The sequence below is a fragment of the Meriones unguiculatus genome, chromosome 16 (genome assembly GCF_030254825.1).
Source record: "Meriones unguiculatus strain TT.TT164.6M chromosome 16, Bangor_MerUng_6.1, whole genome shotgun sequence".
Lineage (NCBI taxonomy): Eukaryota > Metazoa > Chordata > Mammalia > Rodentia > Muridae > Meriones > Meriones unguiculatus.
Genome location: NC_083363.1, coordinates 4,471,557 through 4,491,025, shown reverse-complemented (window position 1 = coordinate 4,491,025; position 19,469 = coordinate 4,471,557). Strand labels below are relative to the sequence as shown.

Here is a 19,469-nt window from a genome sequence, read left to right as displayed (position 1 = left end):
ACATAGAATACTGACTAAAAGAGATTATATTTTTAGTCTATCTATAAGACAGTGTCAAGGATTTGAATAACTTAATTCTCAAGTATGTACTCTGACCAAAAGGAATTAAAAATTAATGCTGGGTCTGGGCATATTGGCATATGCTCTTAATTCCAGCACTTGGGAGGCAGAGGCCTGTGGATCTCTGTGAGTTCTAGGACAGCCAAGGCTACACAGAGAGACCCTGTCTCAAGAAAAAAACAAAGTTGGAGAGATGATTCATCAGGTAAGAGTGCTATTGACTATCCTTCAGAGGACTGGGTTCATTTTCCAGCACCCACATGGTGGCTCACAGCTCTCTGTAACTCCAGTTCTGGGGGATCGTCCAGCCTCTGAGAGCACACAGACATACACTCGGGCCAAACAACCATTTGTATACAATAAATTGCTGGGTATGGTGGCGCTTGCCTTTAAACCTAACACCTGAGAGGAAAGAGGCAGGTGGATCTGTGTGAGTTTGAGGCCAGCCTGGTGTACGTAATGAGTTCTAGGACAGCCAAGGATACATAGTGAGTCTGTCTCAAAAAAGGATAAAAAAAAAAAAAAAATTTAAAGCTACCTGGAAAAAAATCATAAACACATTTCCAAGAAAATCAAAAGTTAGAAAAAAAAAAAACAAACAGAAAAATAGTAGGAGAAGCCAGTGAAATAAGAATCTATTGCTTTGAAAACACCAATATAGTCTATGAACCTCTAGCCTGATTGAGGAGGAGCAGGACACACATTTCCAGCCGGGAATAAAAGAAACAAACGTATAGAGCACATGAGAGGATAGAGACTAGTCTGATTAGTGACAGTGTTTCTCTGTGTGGCCATGGCTGTCCTGGAACTCTACGTATTACACTAATACGTAGAGAGTCCTTCAAGACACCAAAGCTTTCTTCAGAAGCAGCAAGTGCCCTGAGAAGTGCTTCGTGTGTGGAAACAAGCAAAAGGCCGAGTTCCTTCAGGAAAACTAAGCCCCATGTGGCTTTCCCTGAAGGATCAATCAGATGTTTTTAGAACTATAACATCAGTTTTGCAGACTATTTGGATAATAATTGACAAAGAGAATATTTAACTCGTTCTGTGATGCCAACATTATCATAATGCCAAACTTTATGAATAGATTGCAAAAAAAAAGTGGAAATAATAACCCTTAGGTACATAGCCCACTGTGTGGTGGTGATTCCTTTAATTCCAGCACTTTCGAGGCAGAAGCAGGAGGATCTCTGTGAGTTTGAGGCCAGCCTGGTCTACAATGGGAGTCCTCAAAAGGAGACATGATTAATAATAGCACATGATTAATAACAGCCAAGGTGGTTCCGCCCTTATGAGCAGGAGCAACAATCATGTTAGAAAAAGTATCAACCGTGCATGATCATGCTTTACACACCAAATTGTGTGATATTATACCTGTTTGCCAAATGGCGGTAGGTTTTTAGCCCTTGAGGATTAGTTCTACCAGCAGAGGGCAGCAGAGTGGAGAGGGCCTCTGGAGGCAAGGTAGTTTGGTACAAGATGGCTCAGTAGCAAGCGCTGGCTAAAACTTCGGGATTCTGACCCCAAGTAGTTTATTTTAGAATTATTTAAGCATAGCACAATCTGGTGGAAGTTATTCTTGTGATGATTAACCCAGTCCCGTGTGGACAACAAAGCATAACTAAATCTCTGAGGAACAAAATGACCTAAATACTGACCAAATGTAACTTGGTCAAACTCGTTATAAAGTACGTGCGACCCCTTCCATAAAGTTAGGTTCTGCAGAGTGACGGAGGAGAGTTGAGCTACACAGCAAGGAGACCAGAGACTTCCTGAAGACTCGAGCTGGGAAAGAAGGAGTTGGACACAAGAAAGATCCTGTGGATGACAGATTTACTCATTATTTGGATTGTGGCGGCTTCATGAGGGGAGAGCACACATACTTACACATTGTACGCTACAGTGTGTACAGTTTGTTCTGTGCAAGTTATGGAACGTGATGCTGGTACATCCGTCACCATCCATATTGCGTTGCTTAAGTTTGAAAGCCTTCGCCTCATTTTAGAGAGAACTTAGAAGCGGGTTCGCTCGATGTATTGTTTTCTTGCAATTTTAAAGTGTTAACGAAATTGAAAGACCAGGCAGCCGGGTGTGGTAGCACAAACCTTTGATTTCCAGCACTTGGAGGGCAGAGGCAGAGGCAGGAGGATCTCTGCGTTTGAGGCCAGCCTGCTCTACAAAGTGAGTTCCAGGACAGCCATGGCCACACAGAGAAACACTGTTAAAAAACCAAAAAAAGAAAAAGTAGGTAAGTGTCCCAGTCTGTATTCTCTGACATGCTGAAGGCATCTTCAGAGAAGGGTTAGATTTTACTTCACAGTCAGATTAGAATGTGACTGAATGATAGAGAAAGGAGAGGAGATAGGAAAGCCCAGGTGTGGAATGAAGGAACCTACTGAATGTGGTCTTAGTCTATCAGATGACAGGGCATTTGTGTTCAGTAGATGAACGGCTCCTGAAAAAGCCTGGTATGCTGCTTTACAGGGCAGAGAGCACTGGGTGTGGGGAAGGCTCAAGACTGAGAATGAGAAGGGCAGGGTGGGCATCCTGGGTAATCCAGCTGGGCCCTGCTTTGCCACTTAAGTTCTTAAAAAGAGGAGCAACTCTCTTGCCGGTTAGGATGTGGGAGATGGACTACAAAAGAAGGGTGAAAGGCAGCATCGCTCCAGTCGGCGAAGAGCTGGGTGTCAAGCACCCGGACCTGCTTCAGATCCCAGTGCTCACATCAAAGGCCGTGCGTGCGAGGTGTGTGACTGGGGAGGCTGTTGTCCAGACAGTCTAGCTAATCTTCAGGGTCTAGGTCACCGAGACAGTGGCATAAAAATAAGATGGCAGCAACGCGGCACCGCCGTCCACCTCCTGCCTCCACAGGAGTACACACGCTCAAAACGGGTTTAGCGGAGTGCAGAGAAACGCAGCAGGTGAACACGGGGAGGGGGCCTCCTCCAGCGCAGCAGAGCGCAGCAGGGAGCACCAGCAGTCTGGAGAGGGCCGAGGAGTGGCTCCTCCCAGGCAGAGCGCCTGCCTGCTCGCCCTGTGCTCTCCGAACTGTCGGCCACGAGTTCGGCCACGAGTTCGCGTGGTTCCAGCCAGTGAGTCTGTGGCTGCTGTGGGAGCGCTACAGAAAACGAAGGCTGTGTAACAGAGGAGCTCAGGGTTGATTGTTTGCCTTCGGGCTGGAACGGAAAGCCAGCTCTTTACTACTAGAATAACTTTTTATTCCTTGGAAATTTTTGCCTTTCCACCTTTCAAATCTGACTTTCCATAAAGCATAGATTTACTCATTAAAGGTAATTTTAAAATATAAAGTCTTAGAGCTGGAGGGTAGTTTTGGTCTAACCCCCTGCAATTTATAGCTGGAGAAATTGAGTGAGGGTGAAGGCTTCGTAGCAAATGCCTGCAGATGGAGGTCTGGGCCTTCTGGCCTTTCAGCCTTCTGCCTTCAGTCTGGGGACTCCTGACCAAGGCCTTTTACATGAGGCAGGATTGTTCAGAATGTTATTCTTTTTTTTTTTTTTAAATCTGATTTATTCCATGTGCTCACAAAGCTTCAAATCTCTAGATATTAAAAAGGTATACAAACTACAAACAGATGTTACATACTGAATTTTGCTGTGATTTATCTTTAAAATACAGGAAATTTATTTTTAGAGATAACTCAAAATGCATTCATTAGTGTGCTTTTTACTGCGCTAAGGAAATCATTCTTTAGTGTTTTCAACTGTTGTCACAGGGTGCTGCTGTTGCACGGTTTTTCTTTGGACGTAAGTGGCCGTTAGGAAACACAAGGACGCTGTTTTTACTATCTGCTTGATTTATGCCGAAATGTTTTGATGAAGCCGCAGTGTGTTACAAGGGAATGCAGTATCGTGTTCATTTATGTGTGCGGATGTTTTGCCTGTCTCCATGCCTGTGCACCACATGTGTGCAGTGTCTGCAGAGGCCAGAGAGGATGTCAGGTAACCGGAAGCTGGAATTGCAGTGATTGTGAGCTGCTGTGCGGGTGCTGGGAGTCAAACCCAGGTCCTCTGCCCAGGAACATGACAGCATAGGAAACCTTGGTTCTGGGTTCTTTCCCCATCCTCCCAACTCTGTGAACCATCTTCTCCTTCAGTTGCTAGGTGCTATGTGCCTACAGAAAGCTAGTGAGATGTGGCCCTTGTCCTCTCTTCTTGGCGACTCCCATGTGGTGGGAGGAGAGAGGAGACTCCTGTCCTCTGACCTGCACATGCAGTAGCATGACCCCTCCCTCCCCAATACTAGACCAGATGTAATTTGTTTTGTTTTGAGACAGGGTTTGTCTGTGTAGCCCTGACTGTCCTGGAACTCTTTCTGTAGACCAGGCTGGGCTCAAACTCACAGAGATCCGCCTGCCTCCGCCTCCCACGTGCTGGGATTACAGGCGTGCACTGCAACCAGTGAGGCCATGTTAATTTTAAAATGTTGAATTAACTGGAAAAGAAAGAATGAAAAGTTTTTTTCTTTTGCAAACATCTTGGAATACATACAAGCAAATACCTACACATTTCTTCCAAAAACAGAATCATGCTATGAATTGTTCCCTTAAGTTTGAGAAGACCATGGAAGTAATATAAACAGTGTGAAGCTATTCTAAAAAAAGTCAAAAATTGCTTGGCACAGTGGGCTCGTGCACTCCTTTAATGCAGTGTTCACCAGACAGGGCTACGTAGAGACCCTTTCTCAAAAACCAAAACAACATCAGTAATAGGTAAAAAATTGTTAGCCTGTTTCTCCTCAGTTGGTATTCTGTTCTCTTTCGTTGAGACAAGGTCTTTCGTAGCCACAGCTAGCCTTGAACTGCCCAGCCTCCTGCGTTCACCTCCCACACGCTAGGCCTGTGGGTTTGCAGCCCTCCTCCAGCTGCGGCTCCTGTTCTCCAGTGATTACTGTCCACCAGTGTGGTGGGGTTCTGCCTGCTGAGGATGTTTGCAAACTTCTTGGAATACAAATAAGCAAATACACATTTCTTGCAAAGACAGGATGGTGCTACAGCTTGCTCTGCACTTGCCATTCTCTGCATCCTGAGTTCCAGGACAGCCAGGGCTAGGTACAGGGACCCTGTCTTTAAAGGGGAGATGGGATTGTTTTGGCAGCTTTTTGGCTTTTGTCTATTTTTCCTGTCAGTATTTCAAGGTTGTTTATCTGCAGTGGATCCAGGTTCGGTTCCCAGCACCCTCTGCCATTTGTAGCTCCAGTCTCAAGGCATCTTACACCTTCTTCCTTCTTCAGGCTGTCATAGGCACCAGACATGCGTCTGGTATGCCAGTACACATTCAGGCAAAACACCCATGCACATAAAATAGAATGAATTCATTTTTAAAATAGGAGCATATTTCTAAAACAACCCGTCTTACTTAGCCACAGTTAATTTAGCCCTAACCTATACAGCTTGTGAATGTTTAATTGATGGGAAACTTGTACACGTCTTTTCTTGAGTCATTACTTTTCATTCCCTCTTGGCTATTTCCCTTATGAATTCAAGCATGACTGGTTCTTTATGCAGTTAAACCTTTACTTCCCTCTGCCAGAACATTTCATTTCCCCCTGTAAAACCCCGCTGCAAATTGCAGACTTTCCGCCTGCCATCTTGGCGTCTTCGTTCGTCCCTCTCCTGCTTTGCTTTGACACCTGGGGTACCCTGCCTTTCTCTCTCTTCCAGGCTCTACCATCGCCGAGTGCCCCTGAAAGACACCAGGGATCACACAAGCTCAGCGCATCACTCAAAACAACCTTTAGCCACACCCTTATTCTTAAGAGATGTCCTTTCTCAGCTCTTAAGTAGGATCTGCAGAAGGAGTTGAAGTTACAGTCACCAAAGTACAAAGTGCTAAGTAAAGTGAGCAATCAAATAATAAAAAAATCATGTAAAAATGGAAAAATTACTAATTTAAAAAGTCTCTGTAACAGACTAAACAAAATATTGACCACAGCTGCTGACCAAATGATGATCTAAATAATTCCATCAACAAAAACCTTTCCCAGCATAGAGCAAAAAGGACAGTGATGGAAAGTGAGAGAGAGGCAGTGGTTCCCAGCCACATCTGTTCTCTGACGCCTGTGACACCGACTCAGCCCCTGTGGGGTTGGACTCAGGCCCCACCACCTTTTAAAAGTTCCACAGTGATCCTAATGTTGACAGTGTTAGAAAATCAGTAAGAAACCCGAAGGGTAAAAGTTATAACATCTCTCCAGTAAGGCGTCGGAGACATGGGTGTTACCATGTCCGTGGAGTCAGCACACCTGATACGGGCCTGCAGAGGCCGGGGGAGGAAGGTCACATCTGGTACCCATTTGTTTAGTGGTACTTCAAGAAGCAAGAATATTCCTGTACTTTCCATAGAGAAAAAGACAGGAACCCCAGTAGGAGGGGGAGAACCTGCCTGGCCTAGGCAATCCTGCATAGGTCCTGCTCTTGGCCCCACCGCGGCACGGCCGAGGAGAGGCTCATCGCTTGATACTGGGGAAAGAGTTCACTTTTCTTTGTTTGCTCCTTTGATCTCATCTGCTTTCTATTTCTGGGAATTCCCCTGAATTTTTGATCAATGATGCATGCATACCTCTTTTTGTTTTCCGAGCTATAGGAATTTTACAGACTTACAGGAGCTGAGGTAGTAGCTCACTCCCTTGTAGAGCATTTGCCTAGTACAAAAGCTGAGGACTGTCTTTCAGCCTGTTTATAGCCCACCAGGGACATCCTGAATTCAAATTTATCTGTTACATAATGTTAATATTGGAGAGTCTGGTGTTTTCTAGGTTTTATTTTGTTTTGCTGGTAATAAAACCATGTACTTCCTACTCACTTAATAATTCAGCCCAAAATGGTAGTGCATGCCTTTAATCCCAGTTCTCAAGAGTCAGAGGCAGGAGGATTCTGTGCGTCTACATAGTTCCAGGACAGCCTGGGCTACATAGAGAGACCCTATCTCGAAACAAAAACTGTAATTCATCTAGCTAAACAGTCCCAGCAAAGCAGATCTGGGCTGTGAAAAGTTTTTTGAGGTTCCAATAGAGGAGTGCAGCTACTTTATACCCTTCCCAGGAAAACAGTCCTCTGTGCTGCTCAACTTTGGTGTGGTGTAGGTGGAGCTGTGGGGGGAGGGGGCTCCCCAGCCAGCCAGAGCAGATGTAGCCCAGCACCCTCGGCCAAGGCAGCGTAAAGGAGATCTGCTGGCTTGCCAGCTTTCTTCAGTGATTCGTGATGAGAAGAATGAGTCTTCCAAAGCACTGTGCAGACTGAAGACGTGGAGTAAACAGTTTCCGGCGGCTGTAAGGTGGCAGAGCCTCTTTCCTCATGTCAGAGCCTCTGGCTGAAAGACTGGTGTAATCACTCCCAGAAGTCCGTGCAGGATTTAGGAAGGACCTTGGGAATGTGAGAGGAAGGTAGGAAGGTTGAGGGAGGGCACTGCAGTGGAACTCCAGTGGGCTGCTGCTCTGCCACTTCTGGCTGGCCACAGTCTCTCTCCCTCTCTCTCCCCTTCTCTCTCTTTCCTTCTCTCTCTCTCTCTCAGTGCTTCCTCTTCACTGCTGATAGAAGTATACATGCATATAGGTTTAATACAATTCATTGTTTTCAACATTGTAAGTGTAAGTGGCACTAAGTACACTTACAGTACTGAGAAACCATCACTGAGCATTTTTCACTCCCCAAACAGAAACTCTGTACCTTCCCCTAGTCACCTTTATTCGACTGTGACTCTGAAGTTGCCTCGGTGTATGTTTTCTACACACATATGTGTTGGTGTGTGTGGCACGTGTGCAGAGGCCAGGGGTCAACATCAGTGTGTAAAGTTGATTTGTATTTATTTATTATTGGTATGTATGCATACGCCACAGCACTTGTGTGGAGGTCAGAGGATAGATTTTAGGATGTGGTTCTCTCCTTGCATGTGGGGTCCAGGGCTCAAACTCCAGTTTTAGGCTTGTGTGGCAAGCACTTTTACTCTCCAGGCCACCTCGCCAGCCCGGCACCAATTCTAGACCGACTGGCCAGCAGGCCCCTGTGACCCTGGACTGCAGGCCTCTGCTGCCCTCACCGTGCACCACTACACTTAACTCTTACGTGTTAACTCAAGTCTTCGTGTGCTCAGCGTGCACTCTGACACACTGAGCAATTACCATAGGATCCCCCCAACACACACACACACACACACACACACACACACACACACACACTTTCTCTTTTTTTCTGGTGGGTAGGAACTGACATCTCCTATACCTTTTCTTTCCATTTATCTGGTCACTGCTGACGTGGAACATCTTGTCATTTCCTGATTGACTGTATCTTCTTGTAGGTTTAAAAAAAACAAAAACAAGAGTGTGTATGTGTTTGTCCAACTCCACCACCTCAATGTAGAAGAAAGTAGCTGCTTATTTCCTCTCCTGTGTAGTTAGCTCCATTTTCTAAGTCTCTCTCTCCCTCACTCCCCCCTCCCCCCCCGTTTATAGACAGGGTTTCTCTGTGTAGCCTTACCTGTCCTGCACTGGCTTTGTTGACCAGGCTGGCCTTGAACTCACAGAGATCCACCTGCTCTGCCTCGCAGAGTTTAAGTGTGTTTTTGTCTGCCAGCAGTAACTGTTACTGTGTGTCTAGGTGGGCTGCCTGACAGAGGTCTGAGTTTGAAAGTTAAAGAAGGACTTTCGGCGCCATTCTTATTTAAAAAATAAAAAGTCAAAACTGAAGTCCGCTTAGGCTGCCTTATATTCTGAGACCTAGGGTTTGGTGTTTGGGTTGTGTGCGGCGAAAGCTGTGGCTGCCAAGGCCAGGGGTTGGCAGTGCTCGGACACACTTGCCGTGCTTCCTTGGTGCTGCCAGCACAGCAGCAGCCAGGGATCGCCTGAGAGGCAGCGGCGTGAGAAGAGCAGCAGTTAACGCACCAGCCGCGGGCAGAGCTTGGAAACAGCTCCTCGCTTGGGAGCTCTCAGCTAGCGGAAGCTGTCAGTGCCCCGTTGATGAACACCGAGCGTCTTCTCGTTTTCCTGCCATGTCTCAGGTGTTAGCTGACTAGCGCTTTGCAGAGTGTGTGCTTATCTGGCATGTCCATAACAGCTGAACTGTGTGTTCCCTCCTGGTGCAGTAAGCTTTATCGTGAATTGATAAATAATGGCGTCAGGTAGAAGTGACTGTGCGTCCAGGATAAAACAGGCTCTGTAGAAAGAGTACCGAAACCTCCTCAGTTTGTCCTAAAGGTTTTTAAGAATTGCCCTGTCTTTTTTTTTTTTTAAGATTTTATTTATTTATTTATTCTATGCATATTAGTGCTCCAAGAGGGCAGTAGAGGGTGTAGATGGTTGTGAGCCACCATGTGATTGCTGGGAATTGAACTCAGGACCTCTGGAAGAGCAGACAGTGCTCTTAACCACTGAGCCATCTCTCCAGCCCCTGCCCTGTCTTTTTTATAGAACACAATAGAGTAAAAAGATTATTTATTTGTTCAGTTTGGGGAAATCTATACTTCTAGTGACCTAAATGGAATTCAAGGGAAATATTTAGAAAACTTAGGGGTTTTCTTGTTTCTTGTTTGTTTTTTTGAACAGGATTTCTCTGTGTGTAGCCCCAAGGTGTACTGGAACTCAGCCTGTAAACCATGCTGGCTTTGAAGGCACAGAGCTCTGCCTGCTTCTGTCTTTTGATAATTTCATATATGAATACTGTATTTACATCATATCTTCGTTAATTGCTCCCATGCCCACTTCTCAAATTCATGCCCTTTTATTCTTTAATTATTATTGTGTGTGTGTGTGGATTTATAAACACAGTGTGCTGAGGTCATATAGTTTTGCTTATACAGGTTTAGGTCTGACGTCTTCTTGAGGGGGTCTTGTGTAGCCAAGAGTAATGCTCAACCCCTGGATCCTCCTGCCTCCACCTTCCAAGTACTGCTATTGCCGTAATATATGCTGCCACCACCAGCATGTGCCTGGCTGGAGAAAACATTTTTTTTCTCTTTTCAAAAATTAACTTTATATATATAGTGGTGTGTGTGTGCATGTGTGTCTGGCTACCATCCGCATACAGAGGCCAGAAGAGGGTGTCAGATCCAGATCTCGATTGTAGCCTGTTGTGAGCCACCGTGGGGGTGCTGGGAATCGAACCTCAGTCCCCTGGGGGTTCTTAACCACAGAGCTCGCTAGCCTTCCCGTTAAATGACACGCGGATAACCTGTGCCTCCCATGACATCACCATGAGGCAGTTGTCTGCTGTTGCTGCCACAGAGTTGGGTGGTAACGCATATCACTTCTTAAAAGGCTGTTGCTCACGGCAGGCCCTGGGTCTCTGCCTCCTCACTTCTAGGATTCCTTTCTTAATTTTAGTCAACTTTATTTTATGTGCAGTAGTGTGAAGGTGTCAGATCTCTTGGGATGGGCATTACAGACAGTTGTGAGCTGCCATGTGGTTGCTGGGAATTGAACCTGGGTCCCTTGGAAGAGCAGGCAGTGCTCTTATCTACTGAGCCATCGCTCCAGCCCCCGAGTGCTAGGATTAAAGGCATGCACCACCACCAACCAGCTCTAGATCAGGTTTCTTAAACTGTTCCCACTCATGACTCCTTTTTGGCGCAAGAAATTCTTAAGCAATCCTAGACATGCAGATATGTAAAATAGGTATACAAGTTGAACATTTATTAAATAATAAGTCATTAATAATATGCTTTAAAATAATCTTTGGTGTGCATATATTTTTACCATTTATTCAAGATAAAAGCAAATATTTATGCCAACAGGTGGATTTGCTTCTTTGTCTAGTCCAGTCCAGTCCAAAGATATACTCTGTTTTGATATTACCTGCTGAGAAATCACAGTAGGAAAATATTAGGTCCTTGTTCTATGCTCCTAAATCATGGTTCAATAAGAACAAAAAAACTTCGTCTACGTAGCAAAAACACTTGAGTGTGAGCTTAGGGGTTGTGAGCAACACTATTGGGCGTTGCATGGCGCGGTGGCATGCGTGGTTGAATGCGCGTGTGCTCAGAACACGATCTCAGTAGAATTCCATAATGCGGCATGGCCAACACTGCCGGCTCACCTTGAATTCCTTATGAATTTATTTTTGAATGGATTTTAGGCCATCGTACATTCAGAAACCATTGCTGCTGGTCAGTTTTCTTCTACCTGGTGTGGGATCACTGCTCAGTTTTTGGTTAAAATACACATCACCTGTGTGTTGGGAAGTCCTTTCTCCTTTCCCGGGAGGTAACCTGTGTGGCGGTGCTGGAGAAAATGTCTCAAGACGTTTTCACCTGGTGGTTCTGATGTGTCCAGTGCTTTGACCATGTTCTGTTGATGAGGTCCGTGTGTGGGTGAGAACCAAGAAAGCATACTTCCCACGGGTACAGCCCATGACTGTCCCCTCCAGATAGTTAAAAGACCTTTTTTTTCCTGCTGTTTAGATGCTTCGTACAGTTCTCGTGCATCAGAAACACGTGCCACAAGCTCTGGTTTCCAGAAGCTGAGAACCCACCCTGCTGCTTATTATCTAGTCCGGCAGCATGCAGAGCTAGCTAGGTACTTAACTTCTGTTGTTTGTTTGAGAACAGTTTGTTCTAGGCCTTTCGCTTACTCTGAGCCAAACATTTGGACCTTTTATTCTGGTATAAACTGTGCTAGAAAATCAAGCGCAGGGGCCCAGCCCTTGGATTTTGGTCTTCTGTTTGAAGATCTTTCAGCACAGCAAGATGCTCACACTAAAGAAAACGTAGCTTCTTTGGATATGAGTTAAAACGCTGTTTTAGTTGCCTAATTTTCAGTTCTTTCAGTAAAACAGTTTTAACAAATATGGAAGCTACTTTGTTTGGGTTTGGTTTGGATTGTAAACAGAGAGCCCCTAGGTGACTCGGGCTGTTCTTCCCCTAGTGTGGGAGCTTTAGACGTGCTCTGCTGGGAGCTGGGTGTGGTGGTGTCCCTAACCTCAGTGTTCAGGACACTGGGGCAAGACAGGGTCCAGCTTGAAGATAGCCTGGGTACATAAGAACTCGATTCAGAAGTAATTGCTATTGTCATTAATTCGTCCTTCCCCTGCTCAATCAAGGAGCAGTATAAAATTAATCACAGCAGTAGACAAGTGTGTTTTGTTTAGCCTGTTGATTACTCATAATCAACAGGTTGTCCTTGCATGGAAAAGTATCAGGTTACAGCACGTGGGAGGCAGACATGTGGATCTCTGTGAGTTTGAGGCCAGCCTGGTCTACAAAGTAAGTTCCGGGACAGTCAAGGCTACACCCTGTTTCAAAAAACAAAAACACAAAAGAACAAAAAAGAAAAATAGCTACTCATGTTTTAAAAATATGCATTATACAACTTAACTCCAGTCTCTTTGTGAGCAGAGTTTTTAGTGTAACCACACTGCTCTGCCTAAAGGTTTAGAGTAGCTGAAGAAGATGCAGTGGCCTGCTCTTTGATCACTTGCCCCTGATGATGCAGCTTTACCAGGCCACAGAGGAAGAGGCCTCAGGCAGTCCTGACAAGCTATGGCAGGTGGCAATAGTGGGGAAGTCCCCCTTTCAGTGGACTAGGGGAAGGGGATGGGAGGACAGGGAGGGTGGGACTGGGAGGAGTTGAGGGAGGGGGCTTCAATAAGGATATATAATGAATAAATTGTGAAAAAAATAAAAATTTTAAAAAGCTGCAGAGGGAGAACTTCAGAGTTCTGCATTCGTGCTAACGACTGTGAGTAGGAAAAAGGCATAACCCTTGTTCTCGAAGACCCTGTAAATCTATCAGGAACGCCGCATGAATGTTGACACTCAACTGAGGAGCGCTAAGGAAGGGTAAAAGGCAGTGACTCGCACTCATAGAGGAGCTGGCATGTGAGGGGAGAAGAGGAGAAATCAGACGTGGCCATGGGAAAGCCCTGGGCTGGCTATGGAAAGGGAGCTGCTTGGTTCGGCCAGTGAGCTGTGGGAAGGAAAGCAGCAGAGGCTAGATCTGAAAAGCAGGGTTCGCCTCATACTGTGAGAGGTTCCTGGGGTGCTGGGGGAAAGTGAACTTTGTTCTCTCCTTCTTTGGCTTTCTTCTTTCTTGAGATGGTGTCTGTTACCTCGGGCTAACCTGTAACTCATTATGTAGCTCAGGTTGGCTTTGAACTCGCTACCCTGCTGCCACTACCTCTTGAGCGCTGGGGTTGTAGGCATGAACCAGCACACCCAACCCTAAAACCCCATAGTGCAGCTGTGTGGAGTGAGAGGTGGAAAGTGTAGGCTTTCAGAAGGCGCAGGGGTGAGGAGTGCTTGCTTCCTGAGGTGGGGGTCCCTGCTGATCTCTTAGCTGTCCCTCACTGATCCTGACTGATGGCTTTTGACTGATGTCTTTAGCTCCAGAAGCTCCCGCTCTCTCAAAAGTATGGCTGTGGGAGAAGACCGTTTCCAAGTTCCGGGAGGGCAGCTTCTCCCTGTGTGCTCATGTGAAGGGCTGTAATTACCGGCAGACCTGAATCTACTCTGTAATCTAGGACCACGGCTAGACGGGAACTGAAGAACTGGGCAAGGTTTTACTTACCTGTCTGATGACATCAGTACATACGCACAGCGAATGCTTTTGTTGTTGTTTCTGGGTTTTAACCCTATTAGGCTCGTGTAAGCTCAGTTCTCAGGGGCTTTTCAGGTATGTTAAGAAGTGGTATTTTCGCTGAAGGAAATATGTTTCTTTTGGCAGGTTTTACCTATGAAGACAATGACTACTGATGAAGGCACCAGTAACAATGGAGAGAACCCAGCAGCTATCGTGGTTGAACAGGGAGAAGACATTACTATCAAAAAGGATAGAGGAGTATTAAAGGTGAGGCCACGAACGTGTTTAACTAGGAGGACCTTCTGTGTGAAGAAAGATGGATGGCTTATGCAGACTTTCTGTGGAGGGGATGGGGTACCTGGTGTTTTTAAACGGAGGCCACTGTTTTGGTCAGGCTGGGAAGCCAGCAGTCCCTGGGGTCCACCTGTCTCTGTCTCCCAGCACTGGGGTTGTAGACACGCTCTGTCATGATTAGGTTTTCACATGGGTCCGAGGTCTATGAAGTTGCTCAGGTCCTGAGCAAGCAGGAGGACTCCTTGAGCCAGCTCCTCAGACCCTCACAGAGTTTTTAATTTGCATCTAACAGCAGTGTTATGGAGACAGTGCCCTTCTGAAGATGGTGTGCTGGGCATGGTACCTAGGGCCTCATGTATTCAGACAGGGCATCACCAGCCCTGTTGGCTTTGTATTTTGAAACAAGGTCTCACTAAATTGCCCAACCTGGCCTTGAATTCATGCTGTACCCCAGACAGATCTTGAGCCTGTCATGTGCCTGCCTTAAGTCTTCTAGGTAGTTGGGCCTATGGCACCAACTGTTGTGCCACCAGGATGAGCCAGATTCTCCCATTTGTAGGTGAATAAGCTGAAAGGGAGAGGTTAAATAACTTGAGCGCACTTAGCGGTTGCCTGTCCCACACTGCATGTTTTATGTGGTTAGTACTTTTTCTGAGCTTATCTTGCACATTCTCAGTGTTGCTGCTGTGTGGGAACTCCGTGGCTGCTGTATCCGCACTTGTTTAGTTTGTTGTTTCTCCTTGCTTATGAGAAAGCCTCTCTCCTGGATTTCCGTGTATTCCCATTACCTTGCTGTGTGCTGCCAGCCCGTCGTGATGTCCTCTTCCTGAGGCTTCTCAGCCTTGTAACTGTAATCACTCATCCAGAGCTCTAGGAAGCTTCTCAAGACAGTGGAGTTTTTTTCAGGCTGTCTACAGCATCTCCTGCCTCATCTTCTCAGTCTGCCGCACTCAGAGAACTGGCCTCCGAGGTCCCTCAGACCGTGTATTCGGAAACAGAATACTGGGTGATTCCCAAAAGAAGTTTATTTTGGCTCACAGTTCCGTAGTCTGAGAAGTCCAAGAACATGGTATGCCTGCCTCTCCTTGCTTCCTGCAAGAGCTCAGTTCACAGTAGAAAGCAGAAGGGTAGGTGGGCACGAAGATCTGGGAGGCAAAAGCCAGCGGCGGACAAGCTGTGTGCAGCTGTGTGAGGGACCCAGCTCCTCCACAGGGAGCTCACACAGCAAGGCCTTGACTCCGCCTGACCACTGACTTCCCTCTGGAAGGCCTCGCATCCCAACACTGACCGTCCCAGTAGCAGTCAGCGTGAGGCTGAGCGAGGACAGACGGTATACAGGCCCTGCTCAGGCCTCGGTCCCTCCGCCGGGGGTGCCCGGCTGCCCAGCTGCCCAGCTTGCTCAGAGCCCTCTAAGTAGACAGACAGTAAGCCGTAGTCTCCTTCTAGGGAGTAAATCTAAAAAAACAAGTTTTAGGCTTACTGTAAATGGTTGCGGTTTGAAGTTCTCCAGGCCATAATGTGTTACTATCTAGACCCTTCAAGTCACCGTGGGGCTTTGGTGAGGGTTCGGTGGGTCTGGCAGCTGTGACCTGGAGCATCTTTTAACCTCCCTGGGTTAAGTTTCCTGTTTGTAGAATTTATAATAATGCTAATCAAGAAAAATAAAAGTTGGGCTTACATTTTTCAAATACATTAAGACTGTTTTTATCTTCAAGGCAACTTAAGACTTAAACGCGAGTTTCATCTTGCTGGGGAAACAGACACACAAGCACACGCGTTCACATTCTCTCATGCACACATGTACTCGTGCACGCGCATCCACACCCAGGGTACATTACAGATGGCCTTCTGACTGCCACTACCCTCCCTGCGTGCCTGGGTATTCCTGCAGCCCTCACGGCAGATCTCCACCAGTCTCCACAGCTGGGCTGCACTGTCACACGCAAGTCAGGGACCAGAGCCCCCTGAGGATTTCATACAGGACCAGAGCGCCCTGAGGATTTCATACAGGACCAGAGCGCCCTGAGGATTTCATACAGGACCAGAGCCCCCTGAGGATTTCATACAGGACTGTCAGATATTTTTTTTAACTTTTTCTTTTGAGGCCTGGAAGAGCAGTATTGCCCGTTTTCCATTGCGAAACGTTTGGGCTTTTAAGATGAGACAGTTGAGGAATCTGTTCACGGTATTTATGTGAGGTAGGGCGACAGAGACACATCCCCGGGAATTTCAGAGTAAGAAATTGAATTATTTGCATGAAATCAAACCCTGACCAAAGAGGACAGTGCCAGGTGTTGGCTGCTGTGTTCAGGTGATTGGACACAGGTGAGTGAGCTGCTGACTTGCACCCCCACACGCCTGGGCTGAATTTTCTTTTCCAGTAATTGACCAACCATTAGCACCATGCTCTTAGAAGAGTAAAAAGAAAAATTCCAGATTTTCTATGACAGATAAATAATTTTCATCTTGAAGTTTTTTCTTTCTTTCTTTTTTAACTAGAAAACAAGTTACTTGGTATCATCTAAGTCTAGATTTTACAGATTATTCAAATAATGGAAGCATAACCTGTTTGTTTTTTAAAGATTTATTTGCTTTATGTGCATAGATGTTTTGCCTGTATGTATGTATGTCTCTGTGAGGTCTCATCCCTTGGAACTAGAGTTACAAACAATGGAGAGCTGCCACGTGGGTGCTGAAGGTTGGACCATGTCCTCTGGAACAGCAGCCAGTGCTCTGAAGCACTGAGCCATCTCTCCAGTCCCGGAAGTGTAACCTGTTGTGCCAGGGCATATAGCAGAATAGCCAGTAACGAACAGCGATCTTTAGCAGAGGACAGAAGGAAATAAGACACATCTTTGACTCTGCTTGTAGCTGTCTTTAGTGACTGTTTCAGAAGCTCAGCGGTCTTTTGGGCCCGATTCAGTTTGTGTACCCCTGCTCATCAGTCTGTGTTTTGTGAGATTTTAGCATCAAAGGATGGGGCATTCAACCAAACAAGTGAGGGTTACTGGCTAATTCTTTTGTCTTTTGGAGATAAGGTTTCACAGCATAAACTAGCTGGCCTGGAATCTTCTGTGCAGATCAGGCTGTCTCCTGCAGTGATCCTTTTGCCTCTCCCTCTGGCTTATTATTTTGAGAGAATATTGTGGGGAGGAGTAGCATTAAATGTGGTGGGAAAGGTAAGTAAAAGGAGCTTTCTGAAAGAGCAGTGAAGGAAGCCTTGAGGAATCACAGTGAATTTGCAAGTCTGTCTGGGTGCCGTGGAGTAGCATGTGTGGCTTTTTTATTCTTTATAAATAAAAAGCTTTACACTTCTTTTTTTTCTCATGTTTGTCTTTTTTAGATTGTCAAGAGAGTGGGGACTAGCGAAGAAACCCCAATGATTGGTGACAAAGTTTATGTCCACTACAAAGGAAAATTGTCAAATGGAAAGAAGTTTGATTCCAGTCATGATAGAAACGAGCCATTCGTCTTTAGCCTTGGCAAAGGTAAGAGGGTAAATTTTTCAGTGTTTGCTTAGATTTGTTTCTGTTTGTACTTCTACAGAAGAAATGGAGCATGTTCCTGACAGATGCAGTCCATGGATCCCTAGGAGTCCCTGGGATCCTTTCCGGATCCATAATATCAGTTCCTTTCATAACAGTATGAAGGTGATGCCTTTTTAACTTAATGACATTATCACTACTGAACTAAAACGTGCAGCAGCAAAAATTGCCTTAGTGACGTGAGCATGATAGCCGTCTCTGCCAGCAGTCACTGTATTGTCACTGCCTCTCCCTGTCTGCTTTCACCACAGGGCTTGATAAGTCAGTACATTATTATCCTTACTAAACCCTAGTCTTGAGAGGCACATAGAGCTACTGCTTTGTGGCAGACAGGTCATGAATAGAGCCCTTCTTGTCATGAGGGAGCCTGCTGCCTTTGTAGTTGGGAACTGAGCTGGCTCAGTGTTTGTCATGAAACGTCATTCTTACTTGCAAGGGCACACTGTGATTATTCAGACTTGATTATTCAGACTTCAGCTGTTTCCTGAAGTTGAGTGAAATAAACCTGTCACTTCAAGGGAAAACGACTGATAATGTTTGTATTTTCAGGTAAAAATTAGTTTTAAAAAATTGTGGCTGCTGTGCGCTTACAGCTTCCTGAAACGTAAGACTTTTCTGTGAGAGCGGTGGAGTGTATGTTAATGAGTAAGTTAATGAGTGTGACTTCACTTCTGGACAGTGAAATTTGTCACTATTAGAATATCTGCCAGCTGGGCATGGTGGTGCACGCCTTTAATCCCAGCACTCAGGAGGCAGAGGCCAGCAGATTTCTGTAAATTCAAGGCCAACCTGGTCTACAGAGGAAGTTCTAAGACAGCCAGGACAGTTATTACAAAGAAAGCCTGACCAGTGCAAGATATATAAGGTCAAGTATGGACAAGGAGTCCATTCCCAATACAAGCTAGCCCAGTGCTCGGGTGTAACATGGTGTGAAAAGTCCTCTGATGAGCTTTCACATTCCGCACTGCAGCTGACCTTTTGAACCTCTAGTCCACTTTTGACATACAGTGACCCGAGAATTCCGCGACCCTGCTTTCCTGCCTTTTCCTAGCTCTATGTAGGTTTGCATGTTTTCTACATCTTCAGTCAGAAGTAAACACATGAATTCCCCTTGGCTTGTTGTAAGTCAGACGTTTCACTTTTGTAAAATTAGGAATGGCAACTGAGGCCTGGGGACTTAGTTCGGTTGTTAGAGTGCAGAGGTCAGGAGCACTGTGGTGCTCAGATGACCACAGAACAAAGAAACAAGTGGTCAGAGTGGCTGTGCCTATCATCCCAGCAGTCGGGAAGTTGGTAGCCAGGGTTGCACGGCTGGGATGAAACATCATGACCAAAAGCCGGGAAGGAGAGGGTTTATTCTGCTTATACTTCCACGTCACTGAAGGACGTCAGGGCAGGAACTCACGCAGGGCGGGAACCTGGAGGCAGGAGCTGAGGCAGCAGCGGCCGTGGAGGGTGCTGCTTCCTGGCTTGCTTAGCCTGCTTTCTTACAGAACCCAGGACACCAGCCCAGGGATGGCCCCACCACAGTGGGCTGGGCCTCCCCGCATCGATCACTAATTAAGAAGATGCCCTATAGGCTTGCCCACAGCCTGATCTGTGGGGCATTTTCTCAATTGAGGTTCCCTCCTCTCAGGTGACTGTAGCTTGGGTCATTCTGACATAAAACCACCCAGTGCAGGAGTCAAGGTAGGACTCTAAGTTCAAAGTTGTGTTGTATTCACAGCAAGACCCTATCTCAGAAAAAGACAAAAAGTAGTCAAGCCATTTATATTTTATATTAATATTTTATAATGGCAGCTACTGCATCAAAATAAAAAAATAAATATAAATGGAGGTAGTATAAATACTGTTTCTTGAGCTCTCTAAACTTATCGTGTACTACTCCCAAGGCTATGCATAGAAGTATCCCAAAGAGACTGTCCCAAAGAGAAGTTCTATGCTAATTTTGGGATTCTAGCATGACTTTGATATTTTGTTTTGTTTTGTTTTGAGACATAGTCTTCTCTATGTAGACCTGGCTGTCCTGGAACTTACTTAAGTAAG

The 19,469-nt window shown here is 45.9% G+C and overlaps 1 protein-coding gene across 3 annotated transcripts in view; it reads left to right on the top strand.

Annotated features, from left to right (window-relative positions):
- Nucleotides 1-19,469, top strand: part of Fkbp5 (FKBP prolyl isomerase 5) — an 85,680-nt gene that overhangs the window by 25,667 nt on the left and 40,544 nt on the right. For all 3 annotated transcript variants that reach the window (XM_021630175.2, XM_021630170.2, XM_021630178.2), the window contains exons 2-3: nt 13,729-13,851; nt 17,222-17,366. In XM_021630175.2, coding sequence (XP_021485850.1) covers nt 13,738-13,851; nt 17,222-17,366 — 259 coding nt within the window. In that variant the 5' untranslated portion in view covers nt 13,729-13,737. The remainder of the gene's footprint in view (nt 1-13,728; nt 13,852-17,221; nt 17,367-19,469) is intronic.